The sequence below is a fragment of the Macaca nemestrina genome, chromosome 5 (assembly GCF_043159975.1).
Source record: "Macaca nemestrina isolate mMacNem1 chromosome 5, mMacNem.hap1, whole genome shotgun sequence".
Classification (NCBI taxonomy): domain Eukaryota; kingdom Metazoa; phylum Chordata; class Mammalia; order Primates; family Cercopithecidae; genus Macaca; species Macaca nemestrina.
In genome coordinates, this window is record NC_092129.1 from 122,276,669 (window position 1) to 122,293,874 (window position 17,206).

General features: G+C 37.1%; 1 protein-coding gene across 4 annotated transcripts in view; it reads right to left on the reverse strand.

Moving 5' to 3' along the window:
- Nucleotides 1–17,206, reverse strand: part of LOC105479510 (PHD finger protein 3) — an 85,796-nt gene that overhangs the window by 23,568 nt on the left and 45,022 nt on the right. For all 4 annotated transcript variants that reach the window (XM_011737497.3, XM_011737500.3, XM_071096911.1 and 1 more), the window contains one exon: nt 5,977–7,759. In XM_011737497.3, the coding sequence (XP_011735799.2) occupies nt 5,977–7,759 (1,783 nt within the window). The remainder of the gene's footprint in view (nt 1–5,976; nt 7,760–17,206) is intronic.

Sequence of the window (17,206 nt, forward strand, 5' to 3'; positions counted from 1 at the left end):
ATGGTGTCACGCTGATTCAGCTAAAGAGTATTTTTCTGTACTTTTAAGTTCAAAGGACTTCCTTACTAATTACCATGTGTTTTAGATTTGTTTTTCCAAATAAAGATCACTATTCTATCTTAACATAAAAATATTAGTACTTGGGTTGGATTTAATTCCCAATTTTCTTATAAAAGTTTTCCCATCGTCTTTTAGCTAAATAATAACTTCACTAACCAATAGGACAACTCCAGGGATGTGAGATGTATGACTCTAAAAAAGCTTCCATCTTCCCAGTTTAAAAGGAGTACCTATAACTACCTTTGAAAATAATGGCAAATGAGATACATACACAGTGATTTAATTTACGTGCTTTTTAACCCATTGTTAGGAAAGCTGCAATGCTCATTTCAGACATCCATCCTTAACTTTGCCCTTTTTTTCTTCAGGCTAGCAATTTCTGACACAGATGAAAGACTTAGGATTTAGGTAAATACTTTAACAATCTAAAGACCGTGCTGCTGATTTTAATAGTGGCACCACCAATAGTGCCAAACTCCTCTCAAAAAGCTGTAGTCCGAGAGAGGATATTGAAAGTAACACACTGGGTAATATGGCCAACTCAAAATATACCAGAGGTACTGTTTTAATGTTAGAACTGTAAAAACTACAACAGTGAGTTCCAATCCTTAGTGTTTTTAAAGTCTTGCCAAATACCTCACTCCTCAATAGCAGCACTTCCTTTTCTTCTTCCTCATGTGCTTATTGTGTATAAAACCACTACTATGCCTTGAGACTTGACTTCATCACATCTCTAATTTATCATTCTTTATCCTTGCTGGTAATGCCTGTGCTAGCTTTAGCAGGTTAAGTCCTCATCTCCCTAGGGATTAATTTGATTTGAAAAAAATAATACAGAATATTTGGGGTTGACAAGCAAGGAAACTTTCGAACAATGTAACATATGTTTGGAAGACAGAAGTAATTCCTACAGGTTTGAGATTTTTGATGGGCCCGTAACGATACAGATATTCTAGCAAAAGGGGAAAAACAGTTTGAAATGCAGGTGTTTAAAAGTTCTCCCACTTCAGGTTGCAAAGTTAAGATATTAAAGATGATTATTTGTAATGAGCATCGTAAATTTCCTAACAATGGGTTAACTGCTATTTCTTGAAAGCAACTGTCTAACATGAATGTTTCTGAAATGCTGAAGGAAAGCTAATAATTTCTCTTTACTTCCATAATTAAAGGTATATTAAGATTTCTTCAAAGCAAGTCTGGGATAGTTTCAGTGAGACAAGACTTAAAAACCTACAGTACAAATCATGCTATTGTCCCAAATCCAAACCTAAAGGTCAAAATATAAAGCACATATCAAGGAATTTTCACATTTTTATTTGACAACCAGGCAAGAGTGGTTTGATGATCGTGAAATTTATCAAGCAACTATTTCAATGAGCCTCATTTCAAGTTTACTTTGGAAATGTCTCATTCAAACTTGAGAGGCTATGAAAAGCAAAACTCTAGTGCCATCTACAGATATATCTTAATAGTTTATATTACAGTTTAAAAAATGCAGTTATATAAAATTTTCTGAGAAATCAAGAAAAAAATGGCATCAACAGAAACAATTTCCACATGTCCTAGAGATAAATTCACTTGAAAATGAAATTGATAACCAAAAATGTCCTATATGGATCACTTTAAGGTCTAAAACATGGAAGTACTAAGAACATTTTAAACCACATTTAAAAAAACAGAAAAGATGGCCTATCACATAAAGAGAATATATTTTCTTTCCTTTTCATGCTGTTGCTCTACTTTAAAAACATGGGAATGTGGGGAGTATGGAGTAAGGGAGAGAGTAGCTAGAGTGGTTGTAACTAACAATTACTCTACCACTTTCTGCCCCGTCCTTAAATTTCTAATTACCAAGAGGAAAGAAGGAAAAGGCTACACCCTAGATGTTAAATCTTTTACTATAAAATCAGTGTTGTGTGGAGTTTAGCTGTGGATCAATTAACTGGACCAAGTCAGTATGAATCATTTAATTGGAAGAGTTATAAGCAATATTTATGCTGTCTTTTCCTACTGTCACATGTTCACATACAATAAACTAAAAAAACTAAACTAGACCTACTAAAGAGAATTAAAAACTATTATCTTTTTGGCATGAGCAAAATTTTCAAGTTTCTTCAAAGTTAAACTACAGAGATAGCATTGACAACTCCTCTCTTAACAAATTCATCATAAATTCACTAACATCGTAAGCATTTCAAGATGGGCCTCCAGTTCTGGTGTTCCCTTTTAAGTAACAGACTAGACCATGTTACTGTGTGTGTGTGAGAGACAGAGACTGACTCACTCTTCTAAGATGAAAAAATTCTATTTCACATAAACATTAAATCATTTTTGTTACTAACAATCTGCAGAGAAAAGCAGAATTATTTGTTCTAGAAGTTTCTTCGCAGCAGTTTTCTTGTTTGAAAGCTATAAATCCATTTTCTGTTTGTTTTTTAAATATTATCTGATATATTAGTCTTCTACAATTGGGGCCAAGGAAGTGTAATGCAAACTAAAAACTCAACCATCTTCTGGAGAAGTAGAAAAATAGAAACCACAAGGTAAATAATATGAAAAAACTAAGACTTCCTCCTTACAAAATGCCAACTGACTTACATTTAAAAGAAGTTCAAAAATTGTATTTATTTAAAAATTAGAGGATTAAATAATCTGGTCTTTAAAATCATATATCTTTGGTGTAAGTTTGAATCATGAAAATAAATGGAAGCAACAAAAACCTAGCATGATATGTTGCCTCTTTAAGGATCTACTGTCTTTAGGATATGTATAGAAGTTGCTTATGATTAATATCACATCTAGCCATGACACAGCTATATTACAAAATATAATTTCCAACTGGGAGCACACACAAGGAAGCTAACTTCAACTGCAATATGTAAAAAAAATGATAACGCATTAATATAGTCTTCACAGAAGCAAAGCTGTTTCAAGTGATAGAAAATGTGTCATATTAACAAACAGCTTTCAATGTATCTAGTGCATTAAATCAAAGAGAAGGATCAAAATTATTTCCAAATATGCCCTTTCTAATAAATTTATATTCTTACACAAGGATTAAAATAGGAAATTTACAAGCTGCATGACAGGTGCATTTTTTGAGGTAAACAAAATGTATACAAACACAATGTATAAAAGTAGTAGGATCACAGTAGTAGTGAAGGCTAGTTAATACGTAAAAACAGCAATCAGCTGGGCACCATGGCTTGTGCCTGTAATCCCAGCACTTTGGGAGGCTGAGGTGGGCAGATCACCTGAGGCCAGGAGTTCAAGACCAGCCTGGTCAACATGTAGAGAAACCCCATCTCTACAAATATACGAAATAAGCCGGGCATGGTGGCGCTTGCCTGTAATCCCAGCTACTTGGGAGGCTGAGGCAGGAGAATCGCTTGAACTCAGGAGGTGGAGTTTGCAGTCAGCCAAGATCACGCCACTGCACTCCAGCCTGGGCAACAGTGAGACTTCGTCTCAAAAAAAAAACAGAAAAAAAGAAAAAGGAAAAGAAAAAAACAATTATACAGGCTTTTTTTATTCACAAAATTGAAGTAATCAAAAATGCTGCTTTCAAAATTGTTTCCAATGTTAACATATATTATTCACATCAATTACAGAGTGTAAACCCAAAATCTCTATGCACTTAACATTCTAAGTCATTCTACAGACTGAAGCAAAAACACTCTAGATTCTATACAGTAGATCCAAAAGGTGGCAGCAGGTAAACAACAACAACAAAGGGACTAACACCTACTCTTCAATTTAGGAAAATTATTAAACGTTGGTGAAGCAAGAGTCATCATTAAAAAGCCTGGGTGAACTCCTGAAGACTGGACTGGAAGTTTATCTACAAGGTTAGTAAGTTACATTATAACTTACTAACATGGCTTCCAACTCTATGCCAAAGTTTCACTTTAGAAATTCATTTACTTAAGGAACCTATTCCATCTCTCTGCCCACGTGACAGTATGATAATTTTTTAAATATTCTGGCAGAAAGAAAAAGGCTAGTTTAAAGGAGCACTTAAAAGTACCACCTAACTCTTCATTCTTCGCCTGAAAACAGCAGGCCCACTTCAGAACATTTGAGTAAGGTGTTTATTTATTTACGGAAACAGAATCTCACACTTTGTCACCAGCTGGACTGCAGTGGCTCGATCTCGGCTCACTGCAACCTCCATTTCTCAGGTTCAAGTGGTTTCATGCCTCAGTCTCCCATGTAGCTGGGATTACAGGCATGCAATAGCTAACTTTTGCATTTTTAGTAGACACGGGGTTTCACCATGTTGGCCAGGCTGGTCTCAAACTCCTAACCTCAAGTGATCTGCCTACCGCCCACCTCAGCCTCCCAAAGTGCTGGATTACAGGCGTGCACCACTGCGCCCGGCCAAGTAAGGTGTTTTAAAGAAAAAAACATATAATTAAGAGCATGTAAGTGACAGTGAATGTAGCACTGTATTCAAACAAGTGACAGCTTTTAAAAACTGGAATATACTGTTGGCCGGGCGCAGTGGCTCAAGCCTGTAATCCCAGCACTTTGGGAGGCCGAGACGGGCGGATCACGAGGTCAGGAGTTCGAGACCATCCTGGCTAACACGGTGAAACCCCGTCTCTACTAAAAAATACAAAAAACTAGCCGGGCGAGGTGGTGGGCGCCTGTAGTCCCGGCTACTCGGGAGGCTGAGGCAGGAGAATGGCGTAAAAACCCGGGAGGCGGAGCTTGCAGTGAGCTGAGATCCGGCCACTGCACTCCACCCTGGGTGACATAGCAAGACTCCGTCTCAAAAAAAAAAAAAAAAAAAAAAAAAAAAACTGGAATATACTGTTATAAACTAACCCTTGACGCTAAAAACAGGCCATGGGCTGGATCACAAATGAAGAAATACTTTGCCATAAAACTTACACAATGGCCCCAACATCTCCTTTCCAAACTCCCCAATCACCCTATCACCACCAAAATAGTAACACACTTTACTAAATTGTCCCTCCCTAAAGAGTTTCATTTTTATGTACTAAGATAGTGCTGGGAAAAATCACTCTAACAGTTTCATGAATAAGGATAGTAAGAAAATAATATACAAATTATAATGTTATTTTATCATATCAGCATTGAAAGAAGTTCCAACAGCAATATGAACACGTGAACAGAATAATCTTGTAGCTGCAAACTCCACTTCATCTCTTGCTTTCCTTTTCTTAAAAAGCTAACAAAAACACATTGAGGATTGAGGGGTGCAGTGTCATAAGACTACAAATCACTGAATACTAGAAAGAATGATGAAAATCAGTGCTAAAATCATCTCTAAAATTTTAAGAGACTAGAATTCACAAAAAAATTATTTAAAACATTCAAAAAAAGAAATGCATGTTTTCACTCTACTCCATGTTGACCTGGGTAATCTAACAATTGTTTAGCTATCAAATTTCACTGCAAGATAAAGTTTGATAGTTATGAAATGATAGTGTTAGGTCTTTAATGTGTTGAAGAAAAAAAAAAACTTCAAAAGAAAAATAAAATTTCCATTATGACCTTCATACTTTATTACTATTTCTTCTCACACCAAATAAAATAATATATAACTTAGACCCAAAGCAGTGTAACAATTTTCTAATTACCAAGAAGCATTTGGCTTTTTTGCAGATGCAGTGGCTAAATTACACTGTTCAACCTGTGACAATAACAAAATATTTCCATGTATGTCAGCTGTTGGCCAGACTATGTTTTTTTAAATGTTCTAGGATGATACATTTGTAAATTCAGTAGATCCATCTATCATTTATCCAAGACTGATGAAGTTTTTTGTTTTTGCACAGGTCTGTGTATCAAATAATGTCTTTAAAACAATTCTCACATTAATCCCACCCCCCAAAAAAACAATTTCTCTTCAATGTACACATCACTCATACACACATACACACACACCTGTTGCCATGGGGTTTTTTGCAAAACCCACACTGCTTGCTGGGAGTCCACATATATTTGCTTTCAAATGAGGAGCTATGATCAGAGCCTTCTCTTTTTATGGTAGCTATGTTATCTGGAATGAACAATGGTGGCTCATCTAAAGAAAAACTTCTGCTGCTTCTTCTTTGGCGGGGTTGTAGGTTCTTCTCAGGTTTTTTCAGTTTCAGTTTATCCTCTTCCTTAAAATGCTCAATGCCTGGGTGTTCAAGCTCTTCTTTCACGTGACTATTGGTTTTCATTGCTAGGGCCTGTTGCTGAGGCTTATGAAACTGTTTCTGGCTGGAATGTGATACATGTCCAGTTTGTGCAGGATGATGAGGTTCTTTCAAGCAACCAGGATGAGCATGTGACTTATCACTCAAAGAATGAGTTAAGGGCTTGAAAATTTGTACTACAGTTTGGTCCTGTAATGTTTTTTTCAATACAGAATGAGCTTGGTTTTTCACAGATTTAACCCCAGAATTGCAACTCTGAATCTTTGGCTCCTTATCAATTTGTTTTTTTCTGACTTTGACTGGCCTATGAAAATTTTGCTGAGATTCTGGTTCATCAGTATTTCGTTTCACACTTTTGACATTAACTTTAGTTTTGCTATGCATTACTTCATACTTTGCTGCAACAATTTTCTTCGGAGTCTCTGTGGTCATGTTTTGCTTAGAATGAATTACAGGTTTTGGATGTTTGGATTTTACACTTTTTGACTCTAAGTAAGAAACGCTACTTGACTGGCTGTTTCTGTCATCCTGAAGGTTTGCTGTTTCATGTGACTCTATTTTAGTACTTTCTATAGCATTCAACTGTTTTGAATTTTGGTCAGGCACATCACAAATAGCATTTTCCAAAATATTACTTTCTGGTTCAAAAGTACTAGTATCAACCACCTCTAAGTTTGATTTATTAAACTCAGTGTTCTCCAACTGTCTATTAGACTTTGCATCTTCACGATAACTCAATGGTTCAATTTTATCTCTTTCAAAGGTGTTCTCAGTTTTATCAGCAATATCCATGGTATCCCTCAATTCCAAATTACACTCAGTCACTTCATCCACACAACTAGGCAAACCTACAAGGCTATTTTCTGTCTTATTTGGATTTGTACAAGCATCACCACTAGAACTATCAGAAGATCCAGGGTCTTCAAGAATATGGTCATCTTCATGGGATAATTTTACTGTCTCCTTTGATTCTTGTTCAACTTTTCTTGTTGCTATCATTTCTTCAACAACAGTCTCATCTGTTTTACCTGAAATGGAATCACTCTGTTCATGTTCTTCTTTATCTGAAAACTTAAACAATGGGCTACCAACAGGCTTGGCTTTACATTCCATCAGAGCTTCATTTTTCTTTTCTCCAATAGTAACACAAGTCTCTGAAAGAAGTGAACAAGTTAATTCATGAGATGGTACATCTGCTTCTCCCTGATTATTACACTTATGCTTAGAATCTAATCCATCTTCATCCTTCATTTCAAGACAAGATGACACTGAAGAATGACTTGAAGACACTGATACTTCAGGTACCACTTCAATTTGTCCACTATTTCGGCTGCTCCTTCTATTCTCCTTATGGTACTCAGGTTTCAGTGGCGTACAAACTTCTTCTTTAACCTGACTCCTTTCTGGCTGTTTCACTCCTGCTTTAGGGGTAGATACAGTCTTCCCAGATGGTTTTTTTGTGTTACTTAATGGTGCTGCATTTGAACGCTTGGCAATAGTGCTCTGCCGCAAACTTCTTACTTGTTCTATCACAGGGGAAAAAAATAAATAAAAATACTTAGCTATTTTGTCATGTGTTTTTATTTCAGTACAATTTAGAATATATCACTTCTTTATCCTGAGCTATAATTTTCTCAACAAAAATGTATTGAACAGTACTCATAATGGTGATATTATATATATACATATATGTAATTTAACAAATGTCATATTTTATATTTATCAAACTTCTCTGAATTCTAGCAGGGGGAAAAGCCCCTAAAAAATTCAGACTAATATTATACCTTATTAAAAGAAATGTTTTCATCAAATCTCTTTTCCACAGAAAGTAACCTAGGGTGAAGTAAGTAAAATGAGCTTCCTTTACCATTCATGCCCATATTAAAGCAAGACCATCATGCATTGTTAAACATTAAATATTTCTAAATATATAAAACCAAATAAATTCCAGTGCTAATGAAATCTGAACTAAAAACCTCCTATCACAAAACAGGATCTGTGCGAGTTTCAAAATACAGCCTCAAACAGATTCTAATTCCTTTATCAATGTGCTTCCCTTCGGTCACCATTTTAGCATTAAAGCTATTCCTAAGAAATGACATCTACACAGAGTACCACACACAGTTCATCAAAAAAGAAACACAATTTAAAAGATTTAAACCAAGAAAATATATCGTAAGTATGAAAATAATGTAAAAGCTTCCCACACAATGCTCCTATTAGTCTATTAAATGACAGAGTCTCCTTTCCCTATTCTGATACATCCCCTTCTATCAGGAGAAAGGAGAAACATGAAGAGAGCTAAAAAGAAAGAGAGCTAAATAATTCACTAAGTACAAAAACAACCCACAAACTGAATTTGTCATTTATCACTGAACTGTGAGAATCTTTAAAAAGGTAAATGTCCAGGGCTGCTTGTAGTTCTGATCTAATACTAATAGCACACTTTCATTCTCAAAAGTATGCCTAATTTGAACAATAAATTATATAGTCACCCTAATCTTACAGACCCTTTCTAATTCCCATAGGACTCAACAAAGTATCTGAGTATTAGGTTAAGTACTTAACAATGTTTAAAAATTACTTGGTGGATTATGAACTATTTATCACATGTTCAGTTACATAATTTTTTTAAATAACTAAAATTTTAATAAAGCTTTGTTTCAATATTTAGGTGATTTTTAAAGCTTTAAAGACAGATTATAGTAATTTATAGCTCTACTTTATTCATCCTTGAAATGAAACAAATGAAAGATTTTAACACTCATTACACATTAATAAATAAAGATCTTTTAACACCCAAGAGGTTGCTAAAAATGACAAAAGAATAGTATATTCAACTGTGAAGGATATTCAGATAAAAAAAAGGTTTTCCAATAGTAAGCAAATTATTAAGCAAAGGCTAAAGTCACTTTTTCTCCTCTAAATATTACCTTCCTTAGTTTGAAGCCTGATTCTATAGGCAAAAAAAAATTTATTTTCCTAAAATGTTTATTCTATTCTTTTCATTTCTCAAAGTCACAAGTATATACCAAATAACTAATTTTGAAAATGTATTAAAAACACAGATCAAAGAAAAGATGATGAAATAAATACACGCATCTAAATTTATTCACTTCTCAAAAACCTACTGTAGCTGTAACAGCAGGATCTTTTTTGAAAAATCCAAAAGGCAAGGAAGAACAAGAGAGGAAAAACCAGCAGCAAATTTTGGAAACTAAACAAGAGATGATTACCAAGTAACTCATATAAGATACCCAAAAGTAATAAACACTAGGCTGGCAGTGTTGGCAAAAACTAACATCATTAACACCTCAAAAACCTTTAAGACTTGGTGGTCCCAGATGATTCTAAAGTGGGAATGAAGACAGATGTTTAATACTTAGAAGGGTTGAAAGCTCTTTAAAAGCAGCAGTTAGATTTCTAGATCCCTCTTTCCCGTACTCCATTTGTTGGGCAACTGCCCTTCCCTGGTCCTGAGCCAAACCTCGTAGTTTATTCTCTGGAGATAGTAAAGCAAGGTTTCTAGGCTGAAGAACATGAGGCACAGTAGAGACTGGCTGTAAAGTACACTGAAATTTGTAAGATTAAGTGAATCTGTATACACTGAAAGCTGAGAAACCCCAGGCAGTCTCCCTTACGGGTTTCCATAATATGCTAGCAATCTAATAAGTTACGGAAAATAACCTAAATTCTGATATGAAGGGTTCTGCCAAATAACAGTACAGCCAGATTGTTATACACTGACGCTCATAGCTGGTAAAACCCAATCTCCACACTTAGAAGTTTTATAATTTTAGTCCCCTACCCTTAAACATGAGCAATAATTAAGGGTCAGACATTTCAGGAAAGCATCTAGGAAAGACAGAGGCCAAAACCTTTTTAAAAATTTGTTTACAATAATGCAACATGGAGAATTCAGAAACTATGAAAGGAGACAAAAACTATTTAAAACGCCATTAGTATACTGCTTAATAAAGACAAAAGAAGATATTATATCCATGAAACATGAATAGAACACTACAGAAAGGACCATTCTCAAAACAACAAAAGGAACATTTAAGACTCAAAAGTACAAAACTTGACTGAAAAGTTGGAGGATAAATACGAAAAAATTTAAGCACGTAAAAGAAAAATTACAAAGAGGTGGGAAGCAGGCAAAATAAAGAAAACAGAGGGACCAGTACCTGTTATGTAAAAAATAATAAAGTTTACAGAAACCAAGAACAAAATAAAGAGACGAATTAACAATAAAATAAATTGAAAAATTTTCCCAGAATTGAACGATAACATTTTTCGGACTAAGAGGATCTACTGAGTGTCTTGAGCTCCACACACAAAATACACCAAAACCAATACACATCATCATGAAATATCAAAACACCAAAGCTGAAGAGAAAGATTCCCAAACTTCCAGAAGAAATCAGGTAACATACACTCCTACAGACACATACACACACACACACACACACCCATCAAAATAAACTTCTCAACAACCCTGAAGTTAGAAAAAAATGGAGAACACCTTCAGAATTTCTGAAGGAAAATGATTTCCAACCTTGAATTTTAAGTCCAACCAGACCACGACTCCAGTATGAGACCAGACTAAATACAAGGTAAACATACAAGGTTTAAAAAATGTATCTCACGGCTCCTTTTTCTCACAAAACTACTGAAAGAGGTGCATCACCAAAATAAAAAAGTTGAATCCAAAAAGAGGAAACAGGAACTACAACAAAAGCACAAAGCACAGACTTTCAGAAAAATGGTTAAGGGAGATCCCTGAACAGTTTTGCATCAGGCTCATAGGACTAACAAGAGTCTGTCTACATAAGAGGGAATCAGAAGGCTCCAAGAGGTATTTTCAATAAAATGGATATGACAGAATACCTGAAATACACAAATATCTTTAAGGTATTTGTGTATTTAGTCAACTGGTAGAGCAGTTTTAGTATAACTGCCAGTATGTACACACTAAACAACTGAGAAACTAAAACAAATCAGAAAAACAAGTTATACAAGAAAAGTAACTGTAGTTTCTTAAATAGATCATCTCTAACAGCATATTACTCATAGTAACATAATTACCATCGATCTAACAAAATTATATAGTGGAAAAATGGAAAAGATGTTCTTTTTGGTGATGAGAACAAGTAGCAGGAAGAAAATCATCCGGAGTGGAAAGTCAATAGATGGATGAATAATAAATCAGAATCATCAAAAAACAGCAACATATGCATGTTACCTAGAGATATAAAGGTAAATACCGAAAAAACAGCAACAAAAAAAAATTAAACCGATGGGCGGAGCAAGATGGCCGAATAGGAACAGCTCCAGTCTCCAGCTCCCAGCACGAGCAACACAGAAGACAGGTGATTTCTGCATTTTCAACTGAGGTACTGGGTTCATCTCACTAGGGAGTGCCCAACAATCAGTGCTGGTCAGCTGTTGCAGCCCCACCAGCTAGAGCTGAAGCAGGGAAGCGCAAGGGGGAAGGAAATCCCTTTTCCTAGCCAGAGGAACTGAGAGACACAACACCTGGAAAATTGGGTAACTCCCACACCAATACTGCGCTTTAAGCAAACAGGTACACCAGGAGATTATATCCCAAACCTGGCTGAGAGGGTCCCACGCCCACGGAGCCTTCCTCATTGCTAGCATAGCAGTCTGCGATCTACCAGCAAGGCAGCAGCGAGGCTGGGGGAGGGGCGCCCACCATTGCTGAGGCTTAAGTAGGTAAACAAAGCCCTGGGAAGATCGAATTGGGTGGCGCTCACAGCAGCTCAAGGAGGCCTGCCAGTCTCTGTAGACTCCACCTCTGGGGACAGGGCACAGCTAAACAACAACAACAACAACAACAACAAAAAGCAGCAGAAACCTCTGCAGATGCAAACAACTCTGTCTGACAGCTTTGAAGACAGCAGTGGATCTCCCAACATGGAGGTTGAGATCTGAGAACAGACAGACTGCTCAAGTGGGTCCCTGACCCCTGAGTAACCTAACTGGGAGACATCCTCCACTAGGGGCAGACCGACACCCCACACCTCAGACGGTGGAGTACACCCCTGACAGGAAGCTCCCAAAGCAAGAATCAGACACGGACACTCGCTATTCAGCAGTATTCTATCTTCTGCAGCCTCTACTGCTGACACCCACGCAAACAGGGTCTGGAGTGGACCTCAAGCAATCTCCAACAGACCTACAGCTGAGGGTCCTGACTGTTAGAAGGAAAACTAACAAACATGAAGGACACCCACACCAAAACCCCATCACTATGTCACCATCATCAAAAACCAGAGGCAGATAAAACCACAAAGATGGGGAAAAAGCAGGGCAGAAAAGCTGGAAATTCAAAAAATTAGAGAGCATCTCCCCCTCCAAAGGAACGCAGCTCATCGCCAGCAACGGATCAAAGCTGGATGGAGAATGACTTTGACGAGATGAGAGAAGAAGGCTTCAGTCCATCAAACTTCTCAGAGCTAAAGGAAGAATTACGTACCCAGCGCAAAGAAACTAAAAATCTTGAAAAATGAGTGGAAGAATTGATAACCAGAATAATTAACGCAGAGAAGGCCATAAACGAACGGACAGAGATGAAAACCATGACACAAGAAATACATGACAAATGCACAAGCTTCAGTAACCGACTCGATCAACTGGAAGAAAGAGTATCAGCGATTGAGGATCAAATGAATGAAATGAAGCGAGAAGAGAAATCTAAAGAAAAAACAAGAAAAAGAAATGAACAAAACCTGCAAGAAGTATGGGATTATGTAAAAAGACCAAATCTACGTCTAATTGGGGTGCCTGAAAGTGAGGGGGAAAATGGAACCAAGCTGGAAAACACTCTTCAGGATATCATCCAGGAGAACTTCCCCAACCTAGTAGGGCAGGCCAACATTCAAATTCAGGAAACACAGAGAATGCGACAAAGATACTCCTCGAGAAGAGCAACTCCAAGACACATAATTGCCAGATTCACCAAAGTTGAAATGAGGCTTAAGGGCAGCCAGAGAGAAAGGTCGGGTTACCCACAAAGGGAAGCCCATCAGACTAACAGCAGATCTCTCAGCAGAAACTCTACAAGCCAGAAGAGAGTGGGGGCCAATATTCAACATTCTTAAAGAAAAGAATTTTCAACCCAGAATTTCATATCCAGCCAAACTAAGTTTCATAAGTGAAGGAGAAATAAAATCCTTTACAGATAAGCAAATGCTCAGAGATTTTATCACCACCAGGCCTGTCTTACAAGAGACCCTGAAGGAAGCACTAAATATGGAAAGGAACAACTGGTACCAGCCATTGCAAAAACATGCCAAAATGTAAAGACCATCGAGGCTAGGAAGAAACTGCATCAACTAACGAGCGAAATAACCAGTTAATATCATAATGGCAGGATCAAGTTCACACATAACAATATTAACCTTAAATGTAAACGGACTAAATGCTCCAATTAAAAGACACAGACTGGCAAACTGGATAAAGAGTCAAGACCCATCAGTTTGCTGTATTCAGGAGACCCATCTCACATGCAGAGACACACATAGGCTCAAAATAAAGGGATGGAGGAAGATCTACCAAGCAAATGGAGAACAAAAAAAAGCAGGGGTTGCAATACTAGTCTCTGATAAAACAGACTTTAAACCATCAAAGATCAAAAGAGACAAAGGAGGCCATTACATAATGGTAAAGAGATCAACTCAACAGGAAGAGCTAACTATCCTAAATATATATGCACCCAATACAGGAGCACCCAGATTCATAAAGCAAGTCCTTAGAGACTTACAAAGAGACTTAGACTCCCATACAATAATAATGGGAGACTTCAACTGCCCACTGTCAACATTAGACAGATCAACGAGACAGAAAGTTAACAAGGATATCCAGGAATTGCAACAAGCAGACCTAACAGACATCTATAGAACTCTCCACCCCAAATCAACAGAATATACGTTCTTCTCAGCACCACATCACACTTATTCCAAAATTGACCACATAATTGGAAGTAAAGCACTCCTCAGCAAATGTACAAGAACAGAAATTATAACAAACTGTCTCTCAGACCACAGTGCAATCAAACTAGAACTCAGGACTAAGAAACTCAATCAAAACCGCTCAACTCCACGGAAACTGAATAACCTGCTCCTGAATGACTACTGGGTACATAACGAAATGAAGGCAGAAATAAAGATGTTCTTTGAAACCAACGAGAAGAAAGATACAACATACCAGAATCTCTGGGACACATTTAAAGCAGTGTGTAGAGGGAAATTTATAGCACTAAATGCCCACAAGAGAAAGTAGGAAAGATCTAAAATTGACACTCTAACATCACAATTAAAAGAACTAGAGAAGCAAGAGCAAACACATTCAAAAGCTAGCAGAAGGCAAGAAATAACTAAGAACAGAGCAGAATTGAAGGAGATAGAGACATAAAAAACCCTCCAAAAAATCAATGAATCCAGGAGTTGGTTTTTTGAAAAGATCCACAAAATTGATAGACCGCTAGCAAGACTAATAAAGAAGAAAAGAGAGAAGAATCAAATAGACGCAATAAAAAATGATAAAGGGGATATCACCACTGACCCCACAGAAATACAAACTACCATCAGAGAATACTATAAACACCTCTACGCAAATAAACTAGAAAATCTAGAAGAAATGGATAATTTCCTGGACACTTACACTCTTCCAAGACTAAACCAGGAAGAAGCTGAATCCCTGAATAGACCAATAACAGGCTCTGAAATTGAGGCAATAATTAATAGCCTACCTACCAAAAAAAGTCCAGGACCAGATGGATTCACAGCTGAATTCTACCAGAGGTACAAGGAAGAGCTGGTACCATTCATTCTGAAACTATTCCCATCAATAGAAAAAGAGGGAATCCTCCCTAACTCATTTTATGAGGCCAACATCATCCTGATACCAAAGCCTGGCAGAGACACAACAAAAAAAGAGAATTTTAGACCAATATCCCTGATGAACATCAATGCAAAAATCCTCAATAAAATACTGGCAAACTGGATCCAGCAGCACATCAAAAAGCTTATCTACCATGATCAAGTGGGCTTCATCCCTGGGATGCAAGGCTGGTTCAACATACGCAAATAAAAGTAATCCAGCATATAAACAGAACCAAAGACAAAAACCACATGATTATCTCAATAGATGCAGAAAAGGCCTTTGACAAAATTCAACAGTCCTTCATGCTAAAAACGCTCAATAAATTCGGTATTGATGGAATGTATCTCAAAATAATAAGAGCTATTTATGACAAACCCACAGCCAATATCATACTGAATGGGCAAAAACTGGAAAAATTCCCTTTGAAAACTGGCACAAGACAGGGATGCCCTCTCTCACCACTCCTATTCAACATAGTGTTGGAAGTTCTGGCTAGGGCAATCAGGCAAGAGAAAGAAATCAAGGGTATTCAGTTAGGAAAAGAAGAAGTCAAATTGTCCCTGTTTGCAGATGACATGATTGTATGTTTAGAAAACCCCATTGTCTCAGCCCAAAATCTCCTTAAGCTGATAAGAAACTTCAGCAAAGTCTCAGGATACAAAATTAATGTGCAAAAATCACAAGCCTTCTTATACACCTGTAACAGACAAACAGAGAGACAAATCAGGAATGAACTTCTATTCACAATTGCTTCAAAGAGAATAAAATACCTAGGAATCCAACTTACAAGGGATGTGAAGGACCTCTTCAAGGAGAACTACAAACCACTGCTCAGTGAAATCAAAGAGGACACAAACAAATGGAAGAACATACCATGCTCATAGACAGGAAGAATCAATATCGTTGAAATGGCCATACTGCCCAAGGTAATTTATAGATTCAATGCCATCCCCATCAAGCTACCAATGAGTTTCTTCACAGAATTGGAAAAAACTGATTTAAAGTTCATATGGAACCAAAAAAGAGCCCGCATTGCCAAGACAATCCTAAGTCAAAAGAACAAAGCTGGAGGCATCACGCTACCTGACTTCAAACTATACTACAAGGCTGCAGTAACCAAAACAGCATGGTACTGGTACCAAAACAGAGATATAGACCAATGGAACAGAACAGAGTCCTCAGAAATAATACCACACATCTATAGCCATCTGATCTTTGATAAACCTGAGAAAAATAAGAAATGGGGAAAAGATTCCCTATTTAATAAATGGCGCTGGGAAAACTGGCTAGCCATAAGTAGAAAGCTGAAACTGGATCCTTTCCTTACTCCTTATATGAAAATTAATTCAAGATGGATTAGAGACCTAATACCATAAAAACCCTAGAAGAAAACCTAGGTAATACCATTCAGGACATAGGCATGGGCAAGGAATTCACGTCTAAAACACCAAAAGCAACGGCAACAAAAGCCAAAATTGACAAATGGGATCTAATTAAACTAAAGAGCTTCTGTACAGCAAAAGAAACTACCATCAGAGTGAACAGGCAACCTACAGAATGGGAGAAAATTTTTGCAATCTACTCATCAGACAAAGGGCTTAAATCCAGAACCTACAAAGAACTCACACAAATTTACAAGAAAAAAACAACCCCATCAAAAAGTGGGCAAAGGATATGAACAGACATTTCTCAAAAGAAGACATTTAGGCAGCCAACAGACACATGAAGAAATGCTCATCATCACTGGCCATCAGAGAAATGCAAATCAAAACCACAATGAGATACCATCTCACACCAGTTAGAATGGCGATCATTAAAAAGTCAGGAAACAACAGGTGCTGGAGAGGGTGTGGAGAAATAGGAACACTTTTACACTGTTGGTGGGACTGTAAACTAGTTCAACCATTATGGAAAACAGTATGGCGATTCCTCAAGGATCTAGAACTAGAAGTACCATATGACCCAGCCATCCCTTTACTGGGTATATACCCAAAGGATTATAAATCATGCTGCTATAAAGACACATGCACACGTATGTTTATTGCGGCACTATTCACAATAGCAAA